Below are 27,055 nucleotides of genomic sequence, written 5' to 3'. Positions count from 1 at the left end.
CTTGCACTCATGCCAAGGTTGTCAAGCCGGTGCGCGATGTTGCTCTCCTCTTGCTGGAAATATCCGTACAGTCATTCACCTTCTGAGAGTTGATCCACATATGGATTAGTTTCTTGACGTACTGGTTGGAATTAAAAGTTTGGCGAGAAGAACGTGTTACTATGCGGACATCAGACATTCGGTACCAAACTCCAATCCTGAGATTATGCGATGGGTCTTCAAAGTACTGATGGGTACTTTCTGAATACTTAATGGTGATGTTCTGTGAATCCACATACGCTTACGTCTGAAGAATTGAAAAACTGGGGATCCATTCTACTTCCTTTAGAAACCACAGGCAGCGCTCAAAATCTTAAAGTTCGCCTGGACGTTTTAACTCATGTACAGCAGTAAATGCATAAATTTATAAGGATACAGGTGCAGATTCTTTTCGATAATGTTTCTGCATGACGATCTCTTAATTCCCACTTACACATATAAACAGCGTTAAAATTTCGTCTGTGATTGGTCAAGGCCTTCCTTCACTCGAGCAGTGTTTTCTGGTGTTCAAACTCTTTTCGGTCAGTTATGGTTTTTACTCACTACGCAGCCCGCTTCACACCATTTTCCCTCTTAAGTTTTGCGTTGCACACTTTGCTAGAGGTTTTGCCGAAACACTCCAAGCCTGAAGCCCATGCGCAAACTTCTCCACACACATTTCGACAATTAACACGTGTTGTTTTAACACGAGCACCATTTTGTGTAGTATTCAACTTGTCAATGCACACTCACTAACACAATGAAGTACTCCGACAGATCATGTGGGAGATGCGCATGCGCAGGCACGTGACAGCAGCATCGAAATAACTGTTACCAGCATTTTCTGTGATGGGCAGTTCTGTTCATTAACTTGGGTCATTTCCGCGACAGCCTTGTAAACATTTTATTTTCCGGGCCAGTTTTATTTTGCCAACCTATGCATTCTATTTATTCCGCGGGCGTACTACTTGAGCTATTGTATGTTGACTGACCACAAGTTTCGTTCTACGTCTTCTGTACCACCGTTCCAGTTTGTTCCTGAAGGTAGCATGAGAAGAAAGCAAGTAATAAAATAAATGTGCAAAATTTCTATCACTTGAGAGGCAAATATTCACACGACGTATGCTGTACATCGCTAAAAGTAATGAGCAACTTCGTAGAATCTCGTAGAAGATATAGTTTCAGGTTGCTTCCAGGAAAGTGTCTAAAAATGGTTTCGCAGCATAAGAAAGCCATTAACTTAACTTTACTCATCAGGGTGCACGGTAATGATAGACAGTCAATCCAATACAGATGAAATTAGCGTTAAGGACGGATACGGGAATCCTCCTGACTGTCTTTGGGAAGATCCTAATGGATAGTGTTTATCGTTACCTCCCGCCGCCCTTTTATGCAGTGTAAAGTGTATATCTGTTTTTTTAATCACCACGACCACTGTTTGATAAGCGTGAAGTTGTATTTGTGTTGTTCTCTGTGAGCGGAACGCAGAAGGTAAAATCCCGTATCATTCATAGCCTGCAAACCTGCTAACGATCCCGTCTACACAGACTGCGCATCACTATGAACCGTGTCTCGCGCCTTCACTCGTTAGGCTCATCACTGACAATGAAAATGTCTTACACCTACAGAGCTGAACTCTCAGACTGTTTCATGCAGGTGTTATAAATTCCTTATGTTTGATAATTTATTAGTACCGTGCAAGAATACGTAGTGATTAATTCGCATCCAGGCGGCGCGCCGTTCTTATCCTCGTCCTGCCACCTAAATTCCATTCTCTGCCTCTAATGACTTCAGAACTGTATGGAGCGTTAATTATTATCATAAACGGGAAAAGAAGGTTATCCCTATTCAAATTTTATTTAGAGTCGACATGTAACAGGACAGAATCAGAATTGCTGCATCCTTACAAATATGGGATTAGCCACAGGAGTATCTGTTACTGAATACTGGTTCTTTTGGATGTGGATCGATAAGAAATAATTTCCTCTACAAGAGGTCTCTGGAGCCTACCGTATCACTGGGAACTCACGATCAGTGACAGATCTATCAAAAAGACGTTACATCATTCAAAACTTCCAATTAATTCTCTCTTAATGAATCATCTCTATTTAAAAAATGGGGGAAGAGGAGGTTATATGTCAGTAACGAGGTCACAAAATCTTTTTAGTCAACTGTACCTTGATAGCTAACGAACTTATGTAAGCAATAGCTAACGTTTAAAATCCACCTCGTCTTTATCACAAACTTTTGGGAACATTTTATCATTGAGCATATTCATCTGATCTTGTTAGGTATTTGTGTTTAAATACTGTAGAGAACAGTGAAAGCGACCACATAAGTTTTTCCAAATGACTACTGTTCGTGAATCGCACAATACGCGGCGAATTTATTTGGTATATTAGTTTCCCTATTGTATTACTGCTCAATGGGATCTCTCAAGATCGGACGGTGGCATGTGCAATACAGAATGCAGAATCTCATTCACAGATAGCATATCATTTTTTCTCCAATAATGTGTGGTTTTTCCGTTTTATCATTACGCAATGAATTATTGTTAAGGGGCACGTAAGGCAGTGTTGCGAAGTTTTGGTGCCATACTGTAACAGTTGAGTCTCCAATATTGTTTTTAGATCATTCGAAGTTTAATTTTTTATCTGTCAGGATGTAGCCCATACGAAATTTAAACGTAGATGCTCTGGGACCTTAAATGGTAGGATATGTGGAAAAAAGGCGACGGCGCTCTCGCTGTAGCCCAGATGGGTAAATTTTAGACTATGATGCAGTTTCACTGTCTCTATAGTGTTTCTCGCTTGGGGACCATGAAAATGATAGATCACAATCATGTACAAGGACACATTTCTACCGGCCGTTGTGGCCGAGCGGTTCTAAGCGCTTCAGTCCGGAATCGCGCTGCTGCTACAGTCGCAGGTTAGAATCCTGCCTCGGGCATGAATGTGTGTGATGTCCTTAGGTTAGGTTTAAGTAATTCTAAGTCTAGGGGCTGATGACCTCAGATGTTAAGTCCCATAGTGCTCAGAGCCACTTGAACCATTTTTGACACATTTGTCTAGCTATATCAGCGGATGGAATAACGGAGTATGTGGGTAGTAATTAACACTGAATATGCCTTATGCTTGTAACACTTCCTGATCCTTTGTCAATGAGAATATGACAACATGCTCCGACTTTTTTTCACAAGGATGAATAAGCCGTGCTGCGGCTCGTGTTGGTGCTGTTTGTAGGTTTCCGCCCTCTGTCGGAGGTCAGACGGTACCGTTTAGTTGGCAGGGTTGCGATTGTTTGTCTTCTTCTCGTGTTTACTGGCGCCACTCGGTTTCGCAAGCGTTGCCAGTCCGCTAGTGGCAGCAGCGGCGGTTATAGGTATGTAGTACCTGTTGCCCTATCTTTAGTGCGACGTGGTTGTTTTGCCAGGCCGTGTGAGTGTGCGAGTTCGGTTGGGGACTGAGGAGAAGCCAGGTCCGCGCAGTCATTGAACACGCCGGGACCGCTGGTGGCACGCATGAACTGCCAGATGGAAGGGCTGTCGTAAACCGGATCCAGCAAGCTTTAAGATGAGTGCATTTCAACCCAAGTGATATCTCGCGATTCTCCAGTGACTTGGGTTCGTGTTGCCGCTCATAAAGTCGCCGAGGCGAAGAGCAGCGAGTGGAGTGCTTGGGGAAGGCGATCTGTTTAGCTTTCCTCGACTTCTTATTACTATTGCGTTCAACTTGCTAAGTTCAACCAGCGGTATTTTTTCTTGCCTGGTGGCCGCTAACCCCCCAGTTACCTGCCCTGGGGGTTAGTGTATGTAACGGCAGTGTATATTTCCTCGCCTTGCCGCTGCTGTCCGATAAGGCGTGTAGTTTTGACAGCTTTCTTGATTGTAGGCCGGTTGGTGATTCTTCTACTCTGGTGGTAATGATTCCTTTCTCGTTCTGGGCGCTCTAAACACAGTATTCTGGACGTCAGGTAGCCTCAGCAAGATTATCATTAGTCATTCGTTACACTGCCACTAGTCTGAGTTACCGTCTTGTGAAGTGGATGCAACTCTTGGCTGCCTATCTCATCGCTCACGAAAGTATTTGTTGCCGAACCTTCTCTGAGATCGATTCCTGGAGCATCGTCTGGATCAGTTGCTTGTTTTTTTAAATTAACTTTTCTGTTAAATTAACTATTGTATTTGCTGTTTTACAGCAGGTTTCAATTTTTTTTATGTTTCTGCCGTTCCTGGTGTATAAGGCCTTCAGTTAAGATTGTGGTCATTTGCCTTAAAATTCTAATTTGGTATTTGTATTTACGCTTGTAAGCCTTTAAAACCTCATCTACTGCCATTCCTGGCGTCTGATGCCGTCTGCTGTGTTTGCGGCGACTTGCTTTTAATATTTCAATACCTGTAATTTGTAAGTTGCAGCGAGTTTTAAACAATTCTTAAGGCCTTCTGCCCAGATCACAGTGGCATGTTTTTAAAACATTATCTGTTTTATCTGTATTTAATGGTGATTTGCTACATTGTAACTCACCCAAAGGCAACCAGTAGTAACTGATTACAGCCCCGTCCACAATCGTAACCAAATCCTGCCTTCCCTTGACTAGCACCAGGTCTCAATGAGGAAGGAAATCGGACGTGCCCTTTTCATGTGTTCCATCCTGGCCATCTCTTTAAATCGATTTAAATTAGGGAAAGCAGAGAACAACGGTATTACGAAGAACGGAAGGAATCTTGACAACGCTCCTCTGGAATATGAACTCATCAACGTCGGCTGTTGTCTCAGTGCTGAGCCACCTCACTCGGTAAAATATGTGTAATATACAACATGTATGGGAGAGAGAACACACAGAGAGAGGGGGGGGGGGGGGGGGGGAGAGATTGAGGCAATGTAAAGTTGTTTTTTAAACTGACATAATAAGATCTTAAGAAATCATTCTACGCGTGAAAGATTTGATGAACCGACACTGTTCCAGGGAACTGGCGTAATATGCATAAATTAAACTCTGTTGAAAAAATACGAAACAAAGACAACACATTTAGAGAAGTCGCTGGAGGTAATATTATAAAATTGAGTAAAAGAGAAGCTATATAATGATAAAAATGTGCATTTCGTTCCAGTAAGCGAGTGTTGTTGACTTACATGCAAAAGGAGTGGGATAGTAAGTGGCATCCAAGGCAACACTATAATGTTCATGGGTTCGGTCAGGCGTCCATTGTGAGAGGATTAACCTCTTTAACAGAGAGGAGATTGGTCGGAAAGGAAAACTAGTTTGGCGGAGACGGCGTCTTTCATCTACACAGGTGAATGAGTGGCCGGATGGTATATCGCTGCTAGTACAATGTTTCACTTCACTATTGTTCACTGAATTCTTAAACTCATTGCCTGGCAAAAAGTTATGGCAAAACAGTGTCTCTTCCAGTCAGGGTCCCACACACAAGTTAGATTATAAGTACTTAAAACAATAAATAACGCTTCTTTTAACGTGCATATCAGCAAGTATACTGATCCAGTTTAATAAATTCAAAGGTAAGGAATGTAAGATGAATGGAATAATGCCCTAACCACCATGCTGAAACGAACCCTTATGGGTGAAGAACGGGAGAGCCATGAATGAAAGCAAGCTTGCACAGTCGGGTTAAGGGTAGTGCTTCATGTCATCCCTGAGAAACTGAATTAAAAGTAACTGTTGAGATGGAAAGAGATCGCATCTATAGCTACGGCGATTAAAATAAAACGGTGTACCACAAGACTGGGATGTTGTCGGATCGTTTACTGGACGTCGACTGGACACAGGTGAACAAAACTCAGGATAACAGAATTCCTCGTAGGAGCCAGATTATAGATTTTACGTGGGGCGCTTCATATCCACCGTCGTGTAGACACTGATCTTTTCACGTGTCGTAGTGCTAAGGGTGTACCGTGACAATCGCAGTTACATGTAAACCAATGCCCACAATGTCAACTGTCAGGGATATCAACCACAGCAGGGATCTCTGTCTGTCGACTCTTGCGGATTGCAAAGCCTGTGGGTAGCCGTGTGGTCTCAGGTGCCTTGCCACGGTTCACGCGGGTCCCCCCGTCGGAGGTCGATCCTCCCTCGGGCATGTGTGTGTGTGTGTGTGTGTGTGTGTGTGTGTGTGTGTGTGTGTGTGTGTGTTGTCCTTAGCGTAAGTTAGTTTAAATTAGATTAAGTAGTGTGTAAGCCTCAGCAGTTTGGTCCCACAGGAACTTACCACAAATATCCAAAAGAAGTGCATCTGATACGCCGGTCACTCGTCTCATCAACAAACGGAGCAGGAACCCATGCCCGACCATGTGAACCCTTTTGTTTGCACACAGGGTCCTGCAGGCTAGCTGTAACTTCACCAAGACAATGTTATCATATCATCGCTTCCAAAATGTGCCAGAATGGTTTGAGGAAGATTCGCGGGTACGAGAGTGTTTGCCTGGTCCCCGAGATCACCTGGGCACAGTTTGAGTGCTCTCGACCGCCATTGAGCAAGTAGTCACCTAAGACCTAGCTCCCCCAATCTTCGTTTTGCTCGGCTGCTTGCCTATCATGGATTGGGCTAGGCTCCTCAACGCTTTCGGTGTCCCGCGGTTATTGAGTCGAAAGGGTCTTCTCAACGCTTTCGATGTCGGTACGGTCATTAGCCCGGAAAGAGCTACCTGCTACTAAGCAGGTGTTTTAATTCAATGTCTACTGTGTTTATTCTATCTGATTATCTGATCAAAAGTATCCGGATACCCCTATGGAGCGCGGAATTGGTAATGCACGTCACGAGAAGCGGATCCGCGAGTATAAAAAGGAGTCAGTAAGTACTGTGTTGTCAGTAGAGGAGCAGTAACGGCAGAATGAGTCGATCAGGAAGGCTTAGTGACTACGTGAGCTCAGTTCAAAAATGGCTCTGAGCACTGTAGGACTTAACATCTGAGGTCATCAGTCCTCTAGAACTTAGAACTACTTAAACCTAACTAACCTATGGACATCACACACATCCATGCCCGAAGCAGGATTCGAACCTGCGACCGTAGCGGTCGCGCGGTTCCTGACTGTAGCGCCTACAACCGCTCGGCCACTCTGACCGGCAGAAAGCTCAGTGACTAGGTGGAATAATGATTGGATGTCACCTGAGTAACAAATCCATCAGGGACATGTCAATCCTTCTAAAGCTGCCAAAGTAGACTATTAGTGACGTGATTGTGAAATGGAAATGCGAAGGAACAACCACAGCTAAACCAAGATGAGGCAGACCTCGTGCATTGGCGAACTGCATAATCGAGAACTGCGAAGTGTGGTTGTAAAAGTCATTTGGAATCAGCGGAAGGAATCACTCCAATATGCTACCAGAAATCTAGGTAGAGCAATGACTCTGCGTAGGGAAATAAAAATAAAGCAGCTCCTCAGTCTGTGGCAATCTGATATAAGGGATCAGGTTTGGTGATGTCTGGAGAACGTTATCTGTCATTATATGTAGTGCCGACAGTGAAGTGCAGAGAAGGTAGTGGTACGATATAGGGGTGTCTTTCGTGGTTGGTGTGCTTAAGAACACCCTGAATGTGGAAGACTATAAACACATTTTACAGTAGAGGAACAGTTCGGAGACAATGGCAGTATCAGCGAGACTATGTACCCTACAGCAAAGTAGTATCCTCGAGGCAATGGTTTGTGGATCAGCATGACAACTCACCCAGTTGTAAAGTAGCATCTTTGACGCTATGGTTCGTGGACAGTAATATTCTTGAAATGGACTGACCTACCCAGAATCCCGAGAAAAACCTTTTGGTACTCCTTTGGGATGAGTTAAGAACGTCACTACCTTCTCTGGTTTCGCGTGTTAAGGAAGAATGCTATCCCTACACAGACATTCAGGTACCACACTGAAAGTGTCACCAACATACTTCAAACCTTCATAAAGACGAAAGATGGGCTCACCCCACATTAATGTCCGGTAATGGATGTCTGGATCCTTTTGATAAAATAGTAACCTAGTGGGTAAGATTGTTTTTCTATATTGACGATTAAGTAGTTCAGTTTAAATTCCTGTGATTAATTTATTCAGAACAGTAACTCATTCTTACAACTACTTTACTAGTGCCCCATTTCTTGTCCTGCCAGTGCATCCATGGGGAGAATCGTCTCCACCTACAGGATTGTTTGCTCAAAATTACGAAATAATTTTGAAGAGGAAAGAGCCGAGAAATTATAGAATATCTACAAATTTCGGCATTTAAACTAAATTGTAATTAACTGTCATTACGGCCCTACATAAAATTAAAGTTCGTTTTCTGGATGTGTAATGTTATTTGACTGTGTTTCTTATGTTGCAAGAAAAGCTAAAACACATTATTTCTTATAAATTATTGTGACAGTAAATGGTTGCCTTCAGTGAATATTATGGCTCTTCTTAATGTGTAAGGCTAACTGTGTAACATGTGGAAGTTGCAACATTAATGTACCAAAATTTTAGTCTCTCTGATATTTTCGTTCATGGAGTCATTGTTTTGACAAAAACTCAGTTTTTTTCCCTCACAGCTGGAGAGAAGAACAGCAGAGGAGGGCACAAAATAGGTAAATTAAGATAATAGGTAAGAAGTATGTTCTTTCTCTCTCTGTCAAGTAATACACTCTTAAAAATAAAATAAATAAATAAATAAAACACACCACGAAGGAATTACCCGAATGATACAGAAATCGGTAAGTGTTATGAATCTGCACAGACAAGCAAACGATTACAATTTCGGAAAAACGGGATGATTTACTTAAGAAAAAGAGTTTGCCAAATCCAGCAAGTCTGTAACCCGTTGGTCCTCCTCTGGCCCTTATGCAAGCAGTATTGATAATGAGTTGCTGGAAGCCATACTGAGGAGTATAGTGTCAAATTCTGTCCAACTGGCACGTTAGATTGTAAAAATTCGGAGATGGTTCGAAGATCTTGCGTATCATGCTCCTGAAGTTCTCAATTAGGGAGAGATCTGACGTCCTTGCTGGCCAAGGAAGGGTTTGGCAAGCCGAAGAAAAGCAGTAGTAACTCTTTCCGTGTGAGGGCCATCACTGTCTTGCTGAAATGTAAGCATAGCATGGCTTGCCATGAAGGGCAACAAAACGGGGCGTAGAATATCGTCGACGTACTGCTGTGCTGCGTTACATTAATACTTGTTCCACAGATCATGAATACGACATTTCGTAATGATGAGGAACGTATCCGTAACTTTTCGTTACAACACACACACACACACACACACACACACACACACACACACACACAGAGAGAGAGAGAGAGAGAGAGAGAGAGAGAGAGAGGCGCACGCTCGTACACACACGTACAATTACTCTTTCATATCTAAAAATTCATCTAATGAGCAGGCAGCATAATTCACTCTTTTCTGTGCGAAAGTCAGATTTAACCCAGAATACTGTTTACCACTCTGTCTTCTGGTGTTGTAGCTATGCACTTTACTACATTTTTTATTGTGATGGGTTATTAATAACAAATTTCATAAGTGAATCTATGTATTGCAAAGGTACTGTGAATATCCCAAGTTCCTTAAATAAATGTCTGCAAGGTGATCTTAGGTGGGCCCCAGCTATTGTTCTGATTACACGCTTCTGTACACTGAATACTTTTTCTTTTAGTGATGAATTACCCCAAAATATAATGCCACATTAAATCAGTGAATAAAAATAGGCATAGTAGGCTAATTTACTGATCTATTTATCACAAAAATTTGCAATAACCTAATAGTTAAGTACCTGAACCTAAACGTTTCGGCATATCGTCAATGTGTTTCTTCCAGTTCAATTCCTCATCTGTGTACACACCCATAAATTTTGAATACTCTGCATTAAGAACAGACTTCTGTTGAAAGTCTACATTTATCAACGGTGTTATCCCTTTTACTGTGCAGAACTGCATATACTGTGTTTTCTGAAAATTTTGTGAGAGTCTATTTGCAAAGAACGACGTAATAATTTTATGAAAGGCGATATTTACCATTTCCTCCGTGAATTCTTGTTTATTGGATGTGATTATTATACTTGTATCATAAGCAAAAAACTAACTTTGCATCCTCATAAATATAGAGTGGCAAGTCATATATTAAGAATAATAAGGGGACCCATGACTGTATCCTGTGGAAACTAATTCTTGATACTTCCCCATTAGGAGACTCGACTGATTTTTTCAGACTATCTGTCCAGTTAATTTCAACCTTCCGCACTCTTCCACTTAAATACGATTTAAACTGTCCCACTCATGCCACAATACTTAAGCTTATCTAGAAGAATTTCATAATTCACACAGCCTTTGAGTGATCACAAAAAATTCCGAACTGTGATATTCGGTTATTCAAAGCATTTGTTATTGGATCAGTAAAAGCATATATAGCATTTTCTATTGAAAATGCCTTTCTGAAAACCGAACTCACATTATGTTAGTGCTTCATTTTTACCAATATGTGAAGCTACTCGTGAATACATAACTTTTTAAGAATTTTGGCTAAAGCTGTCATAAGTGGGATTGGGTGGTAATTGTTAGCATCAGACCTATCTCCTTTTTATGTATGGTTTAACAATATTATATTTCACTCCATCCAGAAAAATGCCCTGTTTCAGTGAGCTATTACATATGTAGCTGAGAATACTACTTAAATGTTGGGAACAAGCTTTCAATACTCTGTTGGAAATCCCTGCCATCCTACGCGAGCTTTTACTTTTGAGTGAATTTATTATTTCACTAATTTCAGTAGAAGAGGTGGCTTCAATTTCAATTTTATCAAACGGCATAGTATTGCCTCTTCCATATACAGCCTTGCATTTTCCAATGAACAGCCGTATGGCGGGCGACAGTCAGTTTAGTATGCCACCGCTGTGCAGGGCGTCTCCAGACAGGCCTTCGCTGGTCATCGGGGCCGAATTTGAAGCGGGAATCATCGCTGAAGACAATTCTGCTCCAGTCAATGAGATTCCAGACGTAATGTGCCCGACACAATTGCAAACAGGCTTGTCGGTGTGCAGAGGTCAATGGCAATCTGCGCAAAGGGTGCCGTAAGCTCAGCCATCTTTCTGTGAGCCGCCTATTAATGGCCCTTGTGGTCACTGAAGTACCAGTTGCACGTCGGATCTATGGTAATGATGAATCCTGGGCGCCGTGTACCTGCCCGACTAGGTTCTCGCATTCTGTCGACGCTCTAGGTCGACCGCTACCTTTTTGACGCTGTGCTCGGCCATGGTTCACCCATTCCTGCCAACATCCTCGATTGGTGACATCGCTGCTATTCAAATGTCGAACGATTTGCCCATTACCCCAACCGACCTCGTTGACCCCAACTACGCGTGTTCTCTCAAATGCTTATATCGGCGTTTATTGTTCACGAACCTGTCTACGAGGCATATTTAGTCCAACTGAGTACACGGAATGAAATGCGTAAAGACTTTACGCCTTAGCATCGGCATGCCCCTGTTTACTACCATCGCCAGCTTCACTGTGAAATTGTCCTATAGCGTCATACACTCATCCATCGGCCGCTAAAGCTTACAATGATATTCACACCAGTATTGACGGAAAATGCAACAATTTGAGACCAATTTGCATAGCTCCTTCGTCATGAGTCGCTTAGTAGAGAGCTAGTCCGTTGCCGTTCGAATAAATATCATTCTTATTATGAAAAGCATGAGTCATCGCCAATAATTCGACGAAATATTACGTGACGTTAAGTCTGAAAGCAGGTACAAATTTGACATAGTTTCTGGAAGCAACATCTGTTGTTGGCATCCCTTAGCTTTCATTCTGAATAAATTCAGAACTGTGGACATTATCAATTTGCGGAAGTAAACATCGAAATGGCAAACTAGGCATAGTCTGTCCATCTCTTTATTTATTCATTATTTCGTAGCTCAACATTCTTACTTTAGTCCTGGAAACAGTATTATGGGAGATAATAGTTTCTCCCCCATCAAATTAAGAAACTGTTAGATAAAAAGAGGAGGAAATTAACGTCTTGAGCAACATTCATCTTGAGAAAATTACAACACAGGTCTGATGAGAACTTAGCTTACATCTTCCTTATCAAAGGAGCAGTGCTGATAAGAGATGTAGACGATAATCTCTGTTGTTCTTACTTTCCGTTATCCACATGCACTCTCGAAGTACTGTCCCTGGTAAACAAGACTGTCTTGCGTGTGTCATTATCAGCATATATAGATATCGATGTGTTTCTCGTTTTAGACGTGTTTCGTAACAGCAGTTAAGGAATCAAATATACACAGCTACAAACAGCAGCTGTTTCTCTCAATGTATTTGTGGTTAACAAACCACAGATGCGCAAGATAGCAAGTACGTGCGGGTGACAAAATTTCATACCAATCACTGATGACTGCCCGCACTGGGGACAGTTCATCAGATGCTTGTCCTTGCGCTGTGATGCGGTTTATTCGCTTTCTCTTTCCGTTCTTCTTCCATACGAAACGATGTAACTTTTCATAACTGAGACTTAATACATGGTGACTGGGAGGGTCTTCGCTTCGCTCTATACTGTCAATTCAGAAGTTTTCAGTACTCTGTGTGCTTAATTTGCTGTCATATTGTTTATGCATTTAAAGTACTAAGACGCCTACTTAGCATTTATATGACTAATAATCACACTGTCTAAATTTATAATTTGATGTAAAAATGCAATGTAACAATTGCAACCGCCAACTTTCAACTAAATTTCAAGCATAAATTTATAAATATTCCTAAGGACTTTCGCACTGATCCCACTACCATGTTATGTGGATTTAACAACTGAGGAATTAGTGCCCGTTCGTAGTTTCGGATTCAATGACATTGCATCATACTGGATTTTACGCACAGTATCGCTGCCATCCTAAACATCCAAAACTAAATATTAACTGTAAGCGTCGACCAACCTACTGATTTGCAGGAGAAATATAAGATGATTAACAAAAGTCAGTTTGTTCCAAAAGTAATAATGATTTCTCTTTAAAAGTAACAACGATTTCTCTGTGATGTTGACCTTGGGAAACGTTGTGCAGTAGTGGATCATTCCCACGCTACACGCAGTGCGCTGGTGTTACGTGGCAGCTGCTCAGCCACGATGCTCACGCAATAGCAGAGGGTCGCATTATTGGAAGCTTACTTCGCGGTAAAATTTTACAAGCATTCTTTGAGTTGTTCCAGAAGTTCCTTGATGTCCCTGTTCCAGAGAAAAGCAGTTTATGACATTATGAAACGTTTCCGTGAAACAGCAAGTGTTAATGAAAGGTCTCGAAGCCGTCACACTGATGTGTTAACACCTGAATTTACGAAGCGTGCTCAGCAGTCTCTGCTGCCATCTCCTGGTAAAACACTTCGTCGGTTGTCTTGACAGCTTGGAGCATCTTATTGAATGTGCCACAGAGCCACTTAAGGTCTGAGGTTGCGGCCATACGAGTTCGAGTAGTTGAAAAACTGCGTCCTTTGGTTCAGAAAAGCGTGTCGCCTGAGATTCACTCTTAACGAGGTGAACAATAAGCTTAAAAATACGTTTTTCAGATATGACGGATACTTTCACTTAAAAGGATATGTTAACTTCACCCAATAACATTAGAGTGTAGTCTGGCATATGTATGCAGCGAATTGTTGGACCAATATTTTTCAGCAGAGCTGTTACTTCAGGTGTTTAGGCAAACATCATAAATCAGTTTATGGCCAGGCTTGAAGTAAGAAAACGTTATTGCTGGTTTCGACAAGACGGAAATTATCTGGCAGACAGGTTCGGGCATATTCCAGTTAGTCACATCGTACGTGACGGGCAGTGGCACACAAAGAAATGTATGAGAATGTTTCCACCAAAATGAATTGTAAATTGCTAATAAAAGGGATTTACGACCTAATGTGAAGTGCTTTTCGATGTACATTTGCTCTGTTCTTTGCATCGTTGGCAGGTAGTCATGTTGTTACTGTACTCGTTCGCACGGACATGATTCCCGATAGTGTGATGGTTGCAAATGTACGTTACTGAATGAGTGAGTGATGTCCTACCATTATACCTCATGTTGGATCCCTGACATGATGGCGTGTAAAACCCAGTGGTTACACGAAATCAGAGTCACTTGCGTAATGGGTTCCTATTAATTAATTATTAGAACATGAGGATATGCACTAAGATCTCGGACTTACACAGGTGATTGCACTATTCGCTGAGAATGCAGTCGGGGGTCAGGGATTTTCTCTGCCTCGTGATGACTGGGTGTTGTGTGCTGTCCTTAGGTTAGTTAGGTTTAAGTAGTTCTAAGTTCTAGGGGACTGATGACCATAGATGTTAAGTCCCATAGTGCTCAGAGCCATTTGAACCATTTTTTTGAGAATGTAGTCGTACCATCTATCCTGCGTGAAACAAATTTTAGTAGCTCATAGGTGATAGATTACTCTGGAATAACTTGTAAATCATTTTGATGGCGTCTCTTACAGAGTGTTTAAAAAAGGACTTTAAAACTTTAAAAATTCATATAAATTTTTAGAGCTGGGTTTTGTGTTATTTTGTAGGGAAACACACCAAGCTTTTCTTACCATTAAACTAAAGAAGTTGTATGTGACTTCCGTTGGTCATACTGCACACATCCCATAGGAACTCAATTTCTTCCCCAACTCGCTGTAGCATTGCAGGTGTAACTTGCTCGCGACGTAAATTCTTGCTCTACGTTCAGGTAGAGAAGCCGGCACAGGAGGTGCAAACACGATATCCTTGATGAATCCCATAAAAAGAAAATCGAGTGGTGTCAGGTCTCAGGAACGTGGGGGCCATGCAATTGGCGCATCACGGCCAATCCATTGACCTGGAAAGCTGTCACTGAGAAAATCTCTGACGTCAGCCAGCCGGGTGGCGGGGGTGGTGCAACATATTGCATGAAGTAAAATTTTGTTCTTGGCCATCCTCATCGATCTGTGGCATCAAAAATAGTTGTAACATATTCAGGTACAGTATCCCGTTGATGGTTCTCCCACGGAGAAAAAAGAGGCCGTACAATTTGTTCTTCCTCAATGCACAAAGAACGTTCAGTTTAGGGCTATCATGAAAATGTTGCAATGTTTGATGTGTATTTTCACTGCCCCAAATCCTACAGTTGTGTGTGACCTTGCCACTTAAGTGAAAAGTCGACTCGTCAGGAAAGATGGTTTTGTCCAAGACTATTTATATTTAACATACCCACACAGAAGTTCTTGTGAGCAACTTCATCAGTGTCTTTTGTTGCTTGTACGATCGTCAATCTGTGTGGTTTCAAATGTAAACGGTTTCTCAACACACGCCAATCAGTCGTGTGTGGGATTTACAGTTCGCGAGATGCACGCCGGGTCGCTTTCGCAGGGCTCTTCAAAATGTTGAACTGCTAAGGTCGTCAGTCCCTAAGCTTACATACTACTTAACCTAAATTACCTTAAGGACAATCACACACACCCATGCCCGTGGGAGGACTCGAACCTCCGCCAGGACCAGCCGCACAGTCCATGACTGCAGCGCCCAAGACAGCTCGGCTAATCCTACGCGGCGCAGGGCTGTAGACAAAACGTTGTCTCACTCGCTCCCTACAAACTAACACTACAATTACATCTGTAGGTTGTGTTGTTGTGGTCTTCAGTCCTGAGACTGGTTTGATGCAAGTCTCCGTGCTATTCTATCCTGTGCAAGCTTCTTCATCTCCCACTATGAATTAATTTATATGAATTTTCAAAGTTGTACAGTCCTTCGAGGTGATATCGCGATATTACTGAAAGAATTTATTAAATTTGTAAAACTCACACTATTTGTTACAGTCAACCTCTGGAATATACATCGCCTCAAAACTAACCATACAATGATTAACTGGCCGCTTCTGGACCATCAAAGACATCCTCCCCTAGCCCAAGCGTATTTAAATGCCCCGGAGATTTCAAGGATGATCATTAGAGCACTAGACTGAATGGTTTTAGCCTCCCATTCCCACCGAAATTGTCTTAATGTGAACGTAATAACTGACATTACCTTCGACCTTGAAGCTCACATTAACAATGAAACTTAGAAGCAGTTTTGAAGGCAGTATCCCGATCCAATATACAGGGTGACTGAGCTGTCCGCACCAATAAAACCTATTGACCCCTTCAAAAACCACAAGTGAGATTTTCATATTCCCTCGCTCGCTACGCGCGAACTATTAGTCCTACAGAAAAAATGAGCAGCACCTTTTTGTAGAAAATTTAGAGTGATTGTATTTTGTTCTGGGATAGGTTTCCGACTGAGGTCGTGCTTTTCGAATTATTCAGGGAAAATGCACAAAAGTGATCTTCAAACGCATTTTTCTTTAATAATTCGAGAAGTGTGGCCTCCAGCCACAAAAGGCCCTGTTCATTTTTTTCTGTAGGACCAACAACTTGCACATGGCGAGCGAGAGAACATGAACTTATTGAGCGTGGTATATGAAGACTTCGCGGGTTGGGTAAAACTCACGGGTAGAGGCAGCTGAATCAACATGTACGCATATCTATACTGACGGCTCCGAAACCAGTGATTTAAATATCTCTACAGACAGCTCCGAAACTAGTGGCTTTGTTAGAAGTGCACACTGCATACCATGTTCGCAGGAAGTCTGGTCTATTGAAACTACCAAGAGAAGCAAGTGTCATGACTGCAGATCTTGTCACGGTAACTGCAGCTCTTCGTTTTGGCTCGGAAATGACAGCTTCTCGAAATTTCCTATTCAGTGATTCTTTATCTGCATTAACCATACTTAAAAATTTTGGCACTTGTTTGACTGAAAACCCATTGTATACAAGATTATCGAAGTCGATGAGGGAAGAACGGAATTCCGTTAATTTCGCTTGAGTAAAATCACACTGTGGAGTCCTTGGCAATTAAGCGCTCGACCACTTAGCCAAAGAAGCTGCTGCGACAGGACATACGTCCTGGACTGCAGTCTCAAGTACAGATTACTGATGTCATACAGACGCATGATGGAAGGCCGGTAGTGGGAATGGGAGGTAACAAGACACAAACCAAGAAGTCCGCAACAGTTTACTTGTCGATCTCTTGCTTCACGAATCTCATATAAATTCAGTGCCTAGGCAGGTCGTCTCTCTAATACCCACATTCAAATTTAGCCACTGATGTTTGTGTTGACATCTTCACTAGCTGCGCATCGCAGAGACACCTTCCTGCTGTTGTGGAGAAGAGAACGCAATATCCTTTCCTTCGGGTGCTCCAGACTACATGGAAGTACTATAATCCTTTTACAACAAATATGAAGTTTGGTAATCCGTTGCCAGCCTGCATGACTGTTTGTTAGGAACAGGATCACAGACTTTTCAGCACGATGTACAGATTCACCATTGCCGCAGGTACCCGTATCTAAGGCCACTGTATCACCGACAATGGGCTGCACATAACTGCTGCAACATTTGCTTTTTCAATGATTATACGGTGTTGGTCTACCTCTAAGTACGTATGTTCGGTCAAGAACGCGCGCGCTCGTGTGTGTGTGTGTGTGTGTGTGTGTGTGTGTGTGTGTGTAAATATTTTACCACTAGTTTTCTATCAGTACCTGCATATTCTATGTAAGTGTGAGCTGCCTGTATAGTGCGAACTGTAAGAATGTGTGATGCTTCTTCATTCAGTCTTACTGTATGCATTTTGCACGCAACTTTATTAAATAGGATCGGTTTCCTGTCTGTGGCTCATGCTAATGAGACGAAGTCATGAATTTGGAAAAATTTTAGTAGTTCATGTGGGTGACTGAAGTTGTCGCCTGCCGCCAGGCTTGACGAGGTCGCATGGTTTACGATGTCCTGGCCAGTGTCACTGCCGCCCGTAGCGCTGTCGTCGCAGATGCGACACACGCACTTACGTCGTTCTCACAAGCTTCACATTTTGGCTCCCTTTCGTACTCCGGGCTTATGGGCTCCATACATAGAGGGTGTACAGGAGAAATGGTCAATAATAATGATCTGGCAGGACATGGGCTTTAAAACAGATTCTTTAAGTTCTCTAAGCACTTGTTCATCTTCGCTACTGTGAGACACGTCTTTCTACTGAACAAGTGCTCACAGTGCGTTTTAGAGCTCATACTTACTAAACAACTTTTTCCTGTTTTGGTCCATACTACCTCCTCCCAAAAGGGAGGGAATGATGGAATCAGTAGAAATCTGGGTCTACACGGGCTTGAATATGTAAAATCTAAGGCTGTTTTTACTGGAACAATTACTGGAGCAATATTTTGTTACTAATACTCTGCTGGTATTCGTGGTAATATGCAGCATTTCGCATTAATGCTTTTAAAAACTGAGTTTTCTTCGTCCCCTTCACGATCTATCCTTTCGCGATAGCGACGAAGATAGTAAAAGAAGGGTGGGCCATGTACTTGTCTGTACAAGTGTCACTTAAGTCTACAAGTTATAAAGGGGAATTAACAAATTAAGTTCTTAATACAAGCGTATCGCTTATTCACGGCAGACCGCAGCATAATGAGAGGGAAGCGTAGGCTTGTACCTAGCGTTTTCCTCAATGCTTCGCAGCACATACAGCATCAGAATAATGGCAGAGGGACACAGTGGCGGTCACAGCCAACAACAAATTGTTGTGCTTCTAGAAGTGAAGACGCCGTCTACTTAGGGCGTGACATACACTATATGATCAAAAGTAATCGGACACCTGGCTGAAAATGACGTACAAGAAGTTCGTGGCGCCCTCCATCGGTAATGCTGGAATTCAGTATGGTGTTTGCCGACCCTCAGCCTTGATTACAGCTTCCACTCTCGCAGGCATAGGTTCAATCAGGTGCTGGAAGGTTTCTTTTGTAGTTCAGTACTTCAGGCGCATGAAATTAAACAAGAGAGCTCATTGGTGATGCGCCCCTAAAATTCTGTGAGCGTTGATTGACACCCGACACCCACCGCGCAGAGTGATATCTCGCTTCCAGCCTGGTAGATAAATGTGCAAATACCTTTGCAAAATATGATATGTGCAATGATTATCGTACTTACGCAACCTGTCTTCGTATGGATTGTCCGCTCGAACAGTCCCATTGGCGTCGATCTGCACGTAGCCGTGCGAACATTCATTGTAGAGCCGCACAGACCGCACCACGGATGGTACCGCCCCGCAGATGACCATCTGCAGACAAACCGACATGGCAAGCCGTCATCCTCGTCGACCTCCAATAACTGTTTAACATTAAGCTATATAAGTTGCTTAAAACCTCTCACACTGAACAACTATGTTTAGTATGGTTTATCGCCACGTTGGCAGTGACATGGTTAAATCTGGGATTTGGCGAGTATTTATGACAGGTTCATCAACAGCCTTGCGTTATATGTACTAACACTCACCTGGACCTATATGCTTAAAGTAAGACCAAGGCACCAGTCATTTGACCTTTTTTTTGCATTACAATATTTTCTTTCATGAGTATCGCTTGCCAACTCTCTACTACTTCACTCAGTAAAGCGAAATATTCTGTTTATATAGAAACCAACTTAGCACCCGCCGCCATGGCCTGCAGAGATTTTTTTTTAACTGAATTTTTATTTTGTTCACAAACTACGACACCAGCTTTTCACGCTAATTAAGCCCTTTCCCGAACATACTTCTGATCAAAAAGCGATTTTGGTAGCTGGAGTCAAAAGTTTTTGTTTATCATGGCTTTTGCGTTCTTGTGAAGTTATTTCCATAGCAACTTTCATCTCTTAATTAATATTTCTTTATACCTAATCGAGAAGTGAAATACCTATTTTCACAGATTTAGCTTTACTTTAATTTTAATACAACGAAATCTTTTCTTAAAAATTTTCATCCCCTATTTCTCTCCTTAGGGAGAATTTTTTTTTTAATTTCTAATGGAAAAGTCAAGTACAAATTTTCATAGATGTAGCTTTAAAAATGCTAGAGTACTTCTTTAGTAATAATTTACTTTCAAAACGACTTTCACCCACTTTTTCATTCCATAGTTTTTCGTAGTTCTAGTTTCAAAATTATCTCAGTAACGACATACTTTCAAAAAAACTTTCATCCACTATTTCACCCCGTTAGGACTGGGATTTCGGACAATCCCTTCTTAAACTATGCCCTCTCCAAATTTCAGCGGTTTAGGCTGAGCAACGATGAGTCAGTGAACAGTCTGGCCCTATTTCACCCCCTTAGGGTTTGAATTTCCAAACAGTGAAACACGTTTTTTCCATCTCTAACAGAGAAGTCAAACACTATTTTTAAAGATTTAGCTTAGAAACTGTTTTGCAGTGAAAATCGTCACAAAACGTTTCGCCCCCTTCATAGGAGTTGAATTTCCAAAAGCAGAGACATGTGTATTTTTTCTAACAGCCGGCCGCGGTGGTCTAGCGGTTCTGGCGCTGCAGTCCGGAACCGCGGGACTGCTACGGTCGCAGGTTCGAATCCTGCCTCGGGCATGGGTGTGTGTGATGTCCTTAGGTTAGTTAGGTTTAAGTAGTTCTAAGTTCTAGGGGACTTATGACCTAAGATGTTGAGTCCCATAGTGCTCAGAGCCATTTGAACCATTTTTTTTTCTAACAGAGAAGCCAAATACAAATATTCATAGATTTAGCTTCAAAAATGCTTCCACAATGAAAGATTTCGATAAAAGTTTCATCCCCCGTTTTTTTTTATTTACAACTTAGAAGCCCAATTTAAATTTTCATAAAAATGCTTACATAATATTTTCATAAAAAATCTCACCCCGTTAGGGGTTCATTTTTTCATAAACACTTCATGCCCTATTTCACCCCCTTAGGGGTTCAATTTCCAAAAACACTGAAACACGTATTTTTTCATCTCTAACCGAGAAGACAAACACCAGTTTTCAAAGATTAGGCTTTAAAAATGCTTTCGTCATGAAATATTTTCATAAAACGCTTCCCCCTCTTAGGGGTTGAATTTCCAAAAACAGTGACATGCGTATGTTAAAAATGCTGAAACATTCTCACTGGGAAACCAAATACCGATTTTCATAGGTCTAGCTTCAAAATTGACTTAATAGTCACATTAAAAAAAATCCCTTCATCCCCTATTTCACCACCTTAGGGATGGAATTTCGAAAAATCAGTTCTTAATTGACGCCTTCAATATAAGATCAACACCTTCTGCAAATTTCAAGTTTCTATCCTTAGTGATTTGGACTGGGCGATGTTGAGTCAGTCAGTCAGTCGGGACATTGTCTTTTACATTTAGAGATTACACGTCTTAAAACAGAGAACCGTATTAAGTTAGCAGAATTCTTTGGGTTAGGGGGAGATCTGTCTCACGAGGCCACATCAATAAAAAGATGAAGCTCTGAAAAAATTTTGAGGGGGATACGTTCAAGGATTTAATCTTAAGAGCATCGTTCGATTAGGAATAGCAGCCACTTGCTGAAAGAAACATAGCAGTTCACGCTCTGCCTTCTTACGAAGTAGTACAACGTGAAAGCAACAACCATATCGAGAAAGAGAAATACCTATCGAATTGCTTGTGTTTACAAAATAGTTTCCTAGTATGCAACGTAATAAAATACTATGTATCCGTAGACGCGTGGGCCATAATTGTTTCAGAGCAGCTGCATTACATATTATTAACACATGGTCCATAATCTATCACAACTGTAAAGCCTAGCATACAACAGTAAGGGTGCTTCATGACTTGTCTCAAGGGTGGTTTGTACACTGTCTAGGCACATCGTCTATGCACTGTGCTGAGCCTGTGATAAAGCCACAAGTTAGTGCAATGAAGCACTGTATCGAGACCATTCGCGCTGCCCTTGTTTGTGTACGCTCGATATTTGGGTCGAGCGTCCACAACAGTTTTATTTTTGCAACAGAATTTGTGCAATCTCGGCCAGTTTTACATCATGCTTTGTGGCCAATGATTCGAGTGTTGCCTTTTTTATGTGATCCTTACAGTCACAACTTGCCACTCCATAAGGTAACCATAAAATAAAAATTAACACGTTCTCCTTTCAGCTGATTTCAATAAGAAACACTAAGGAATTCAAAATCGATAAAGGACTCTTAATAGCCAGCGAAAGCATGAGATGGGCTGGTGTCTCGTCTCAGAAAACGTGCGCACTGTCGAAATGTTGCGCAACGTGTATATGGAAGCATCTCGTCTTTCATTCCGATTGGGTAACCATAGATCTACCGCTTTTGGTCTACAAATGGTATATGAGATCGCGATTTGTCCACAGGAAAATGGCCTAAGAGCACGACAGCAGTAATTAGAGAGTTGGCATAGTTTTCTGACTCTGGGCCTGCCTTAGCAGCATATGGTGTCGTGTATTACTGAGTAATACTAATGTACGGTAGAGGTACGCTTCTTACAATACTGTGGCATGGGTATTCACCATCCCTCTATCTCGATGAAATGCAACATTCTCCCGTGAAATAACTCCCAACTGAATAGAAAATGCGTCGCGAAATACGAAGGAACGGTCTGATAACTGCCAAATGTTCTTCGAAGTATGCGCGTGATGCTCGTAAGCACAAAATGAATCCTCCAATGTATTTCATAAACACTAATTGGATTCAAGTCTAAGCAACGTGGTGGCTCGGGAACTCCAGTAAACACTCAAGAATGGTCACTAAATCCAATATGGGACATTTCTAACCGTAAGAGACGATATAATGTATTATGCTGATGAATTCCCGCCAGTTTTGAAGGTTTGTTAACTATACAGGGTTCCCAGGGGAAATGGTCAGTATTCAGGGATATCACAGGAACGATCATTCGAATCAAAAATTCATCTAAACATGCATGCCTTAATAGCTATGAACACTTTTTCATCTTCGATACTGCGAAACAAATACCTTCTACTGCACGCTCTTTGCTTCCCTTTTTTGGAGGAGGTAGTATGGATTAAACAAGAAAAAATAGGCAAGTAGACATGGGCACTAAAGTGTATACCTTACGAGTTATGAGCACTTGTTCAGTAGAAGGGATGTGTTTCACAGTAGCGAAGATGAACAAGAGCTCATAGCTCTTTATGTATGCACATTTTTCCATCGTGTTCGTCCATTCTACCACCTCTCAATGTCCATTCTACCACCTCTGAAAACACAGAAAGCAACGAGCCTGCAGTAAAAGAGATTTGTTTCACAGTATCTAAGATGTAGAAGTGCCCATAGCTCTTAAGATTTGCATTGTAAATGCTATGTTCCACCTGGGACACCCTGTATAAAGGATTATTTGGTCTCGATACAGCGCTTCCTTGCACTCATTTTTGGCTATATCTATGTAGAGAAATGTTTTCAAGTAAATAGAGAAAGCTCACGGTCTCAATACAGTGCTTTGTAGCACCTAGTTGTGGTTTGTTCTACGTAAAAAATCGTTCTTCGATTATAACATGACTACGATCTCAATAATGCTTTGCATACATGAACCCAACCAACAGCTTAAAATCATAGGTGCCACCAAATAATGTTGTTGTTATTACGTCTTGGAAGCAAATTAATACAAGTCTGACAGTTAGGTCCTTAATTTAATGGAAGCCTTTGTGGTTAGTTAGTTGTTTCGAAAAGTTGTTGTCGCTCGTTATAAGAGAGCCAGCAACAGTAAACAACTGCGTTGTTGAACACGGAACGTGTAGCTTCCATAACAGTACCCTCAATATCCATGAGACTGTTCATCGATGAGTACCATTTATTCTTCGACGAACACTGAATAAATGCTTATATTTGTAAATATAGTTCTCCGTGCTTGACATTCTTATTGTCTTAGTCGGTCGAAATGGCTCTTGCTCGTACGGTCTCGCCACAGTTGTAGATAGACAGCTTCTTTCTTCGAATGCCTTTCCTTTAGTTACGCTTAAACGAGTTTTTTACCATCACTATCCTAGTACCGATGGCACAAATACTGTGTATGAGATCGCTTTCAAATACTAACTGCAGTCCCCAATAAATCATAGCCTTTCACTTAATTTAAGCAAACTGAGTTTATTTGATCGTTCCATTTCGTATTTCTAGTCAGTGTTACTCCCGGCTGTTTGTGTGACATGACTAAATGCCCAAAGGCTAATGTTACTACAGTTTCTATCTGCCGTAGCTGTATTACCCGTGAATAGTCTAATGGCTGCAACTTATACTTTCTGCTACATCATTAATATAAAATAGCAACAATAATTACCTGGGGCAGGTCAGATATCTGCGACTGTGGTTAACGACGAATAAGATGCAGCGTTTTACTCCTACAGTGACATCGCCATGAAGGTTTAATATCCCGTACGAACATAAGTTTCTTTGTGTGTTATACTGAATCAAAAGCTTTTAGAAAGTCAAGGAACATAAAATGCCCAAGGTTCCACTTATTCATGGTTCTTACAATGTGCTACCGATACTGGTGAATGATACAAGCCGTTAGGTCTGTGTAGACGTTTTTGTTGGTAAATATGATTTTCTCAAGTGTGGCGCACGCTCTTACTCAATACCAAAAATGTTTCTCTACTCAAAAGATCTTCTCTACGTTACGGTAAACAGTCGAGTTAATTCATTTGAAAATTTTGTATAGGAACTTATTGTGACACTCATTGATTTCAGCTGCTTTTAACATCACTGCTACTAATTGCTTTGTTTTTATCTTCGACAACTGAATGGTGGTAAATTTCTTATTTTTTCTTTGCGAAGGAACGTTTGAAGACACCAGTCAATATTTTGGACTTCCTATAGCTATTATCTATCTCTGTTCCTGTGTAGTCAGCCTTTTTACCCGTATTTTCTAAATTTTTTAGGAAAGGTGATACAATAATTGAAATAAATAAGCTTCCGAAGTGCCACTTCACTCTTCGTATCCCGTTACTTTTCTTCTATGATTCTTTCGCCTAACAGGGTAATAGCCAAAATGGGTCTTATTAACTGAAAATTGCAATCACTTTTCTTAATTATATTGCTCAAATTGTACAGCCGTAATGTATTAATGGTTGCAAGTTAAATACACTGCGCAACACAATTAAAGGACCATTTCTTCGAAACACAGTTAAAGTCACACTGCGACGCATAAGTTTGAAATTTGACTCAAAGGTGCCAACAACCATCGCCTGAAACAGAGAAAAAGTGTGGCCCTGCGAGGATACCGTGGGCTAGCAACCGCACTGAACGTGACCTCGCCCCTTTGGAGTGCAGTGAGACCACAATGTTTGCTGTGGTGTACAGAGTGGAACCACTAGGGATCGTTCAGAACCATTCGACTAAATTAGAACACGACCCGAAACAGCAACGGATACTTATGCTTTTTCAGAGCTCCTGTTTCATGCTTTCCTGTAGTGTGATCACGGAGAGGTGCAGCATTGATAAATTCGTGAATAAAACGGCAGACGATCCCTCTAAGATCACGCCCCCCCCCCCCCCCCCACACCCAATTCGGGACAATACACTCTGTGACACCCGCCCACATTTATTGAAAATTTTGAAACTGTGCCTTCACAGAGAAAACCTGCAAAATACTCCTATGCGCCTGCAATAGGCAACTGGCATAGGCGGTATTTCAATTGGTTGCCTACCTGCGGGTATAAGCATCCTTTACTACTTTGGATCACGTTCTAATTTCGTCCAATGGTTTTGAACAGTACCTAGTGGTTTTAGCCTGTACACCAGAGCAAAAACTACGGTCGCAATGTGACAGAATTCAGGTGATATTTGGTGTAAATATGACACAATTGACCCACTTCACACGTCATATGAACGTCTGAGTATCGACACCCTGTTGTTTGAATTGTTTTAAGTGTCTTCGAAACCGAGGGTAACGTCAAGGGGCGCCACGCTTTTGCGCCGTTAGAGAACGGTTGTAGGCGCCTTTGAGCCAAATTTCAAACTTAACGCATCGCAATGGGAGTCAATAACGGGGTATCGAAAAAGTAATCATTTATTTCCTTTGTGCCATGTAGTTAACGATTTCCGTTAATTCGTATGTCATAGGAAGTCATAGGAAGATGTCAACCATGTGTGCCACAGCGACCTTTACAGGGAATTTTTGGGTATGTTTGAACTTTTTAAGTAATCCATTGCAGCTCTAACAGACACTGGACTCGAGTGATGAAGGGGTGAAGATTAGATTTAATTTATTTTCTCTGAAGGTTCCCTTATTCTGTTTCAGGAGAGCGCCGGTTGATTCATCTCATAAGGGGCAAACCATGTTCCGTCTCAGTTAGTTCTCCGCCTCATATTTACTTTACTACCTTAATAAGGGGCAGACCATGCTCTGTCTCAGCTAGTTCTCCGCCTCAGACTACCCCAACGTCGACGAGACGTTAGCCCTTAATTTCCTTCATTTCTTCCTTGACATTCGTACCTAGCTAGATATACATATGACTCGTTTATCATTATCACCTGGCGAGACTGTTTTTATTCATGTACTTATTCTGCTCAAAGAAGTGCAGTATTTTACCGTCGTACTCACCATCAGGAGACACAACAACTTCGCTGACACGGCAAGCTGTGGTAACCTGCAACATAAAAAGGAGACATTACGTTAGTAACTAGAAATCACACTAAGTGCTGATAGTCTTTTAGGCTATGTAACAAATATAAAAGTAACTGCAAGTTATTTGTCGGAACGCCGTAGGTGGATTTTAACTACGGAATGCCAGAAATTTACAGTTAAACAGAAGCGTCTAAGATGAAAGTTGGCTTACGCTTGTATGACTGCTGTGTTGGTTGCATTCTCGTAGATGTATCTAATTATCCTGTATTGCCTTAGATAGGAAGGTGTTTTTTCTCTGCATAGATCCCACACCATGGTTTTTCTATACGTAGCTTAAAACAGTCATAAAACGAATTCTTCGGTTAGCCTCCTGATATTTAGCTCCGATGAGTTGGTTGACACAAAGGAATTACACCTGGCTGTGTCGTAACATCCTCACAAAACCTTTTGCGCACAGTACTCGATGGTATGACACTACCAGTTGCTGTAGAAGGGCAGACTGTAACTGTGTGTCGTAGTCTCTCCCCTAGATACCGAACCTATGTTCGAAATTATCCTTTCTAACTATGAGGAACGAAAGGAAGGACATTTAACTACCTCGAAATCTCTTTCTCAGCTTCACTTGTTTCTGTCAATGATCC

The 27,055-nt window shown here is 41.7% G+C and overlaps 1 protein-coding gene and 1 long non-coding RNA gene across 2 annotated transcripts in view; one reads left to right on the top strand and one right to left on the bottom strand.

Annotated features, from left to right (window-relative positions):
- The window catches only part of LOC126088769 (uncharacterized), a 1,027,531-nt gene that overhangs the window by 696,457 nt on the left and 304,019 nt on the right, over nucleotides 1-27,055 (top strand). The window lies entirely within an intron of this gene.
- Nucleotides 1-27,055, bottom strand: part of LOC126088753 (fibroblast growth factor 8) — a 170,255-nt gene that overhangs the window by 11,765 nt on the left and 131,435 nt on the right. Inside the window, exons 2-3 of the mRNA XM_049906861.1 lie at nucleotides 26,391-26,436; nucleotides 19,004-19,133 (exon numbers count right to left, since the gene is read on the bottom strand). Coding sequence (XP_049762818.1) covers nucleotides 19,004-19,133; nucleotides 26,391-26,436 — 176 coding nt within the window. The remainder of the gene's footprint in view (nucleotides 1-19,003; nucleotides 19,134-26,390; nucleotides 26,437-27,055) is intronic.

Source organism: Schistocerca cancellata, chromosome 1, assembly GCF_023864275.1.
Source record: "Schistocerca cancellata isolate TAMUIC-IGC-003103 chromosome 1, iqSchCanc2.1, whole genome shotgun sequence".
NCBI lineage: Eukaryota > Metazoa > Arthropoda > Insecta > Orthoptera > Acrididae > Schistocerca > Schistocerca cancellata.
This window is presented reverse-complemented; position numbering and strand designations above follow the sequence as displayed.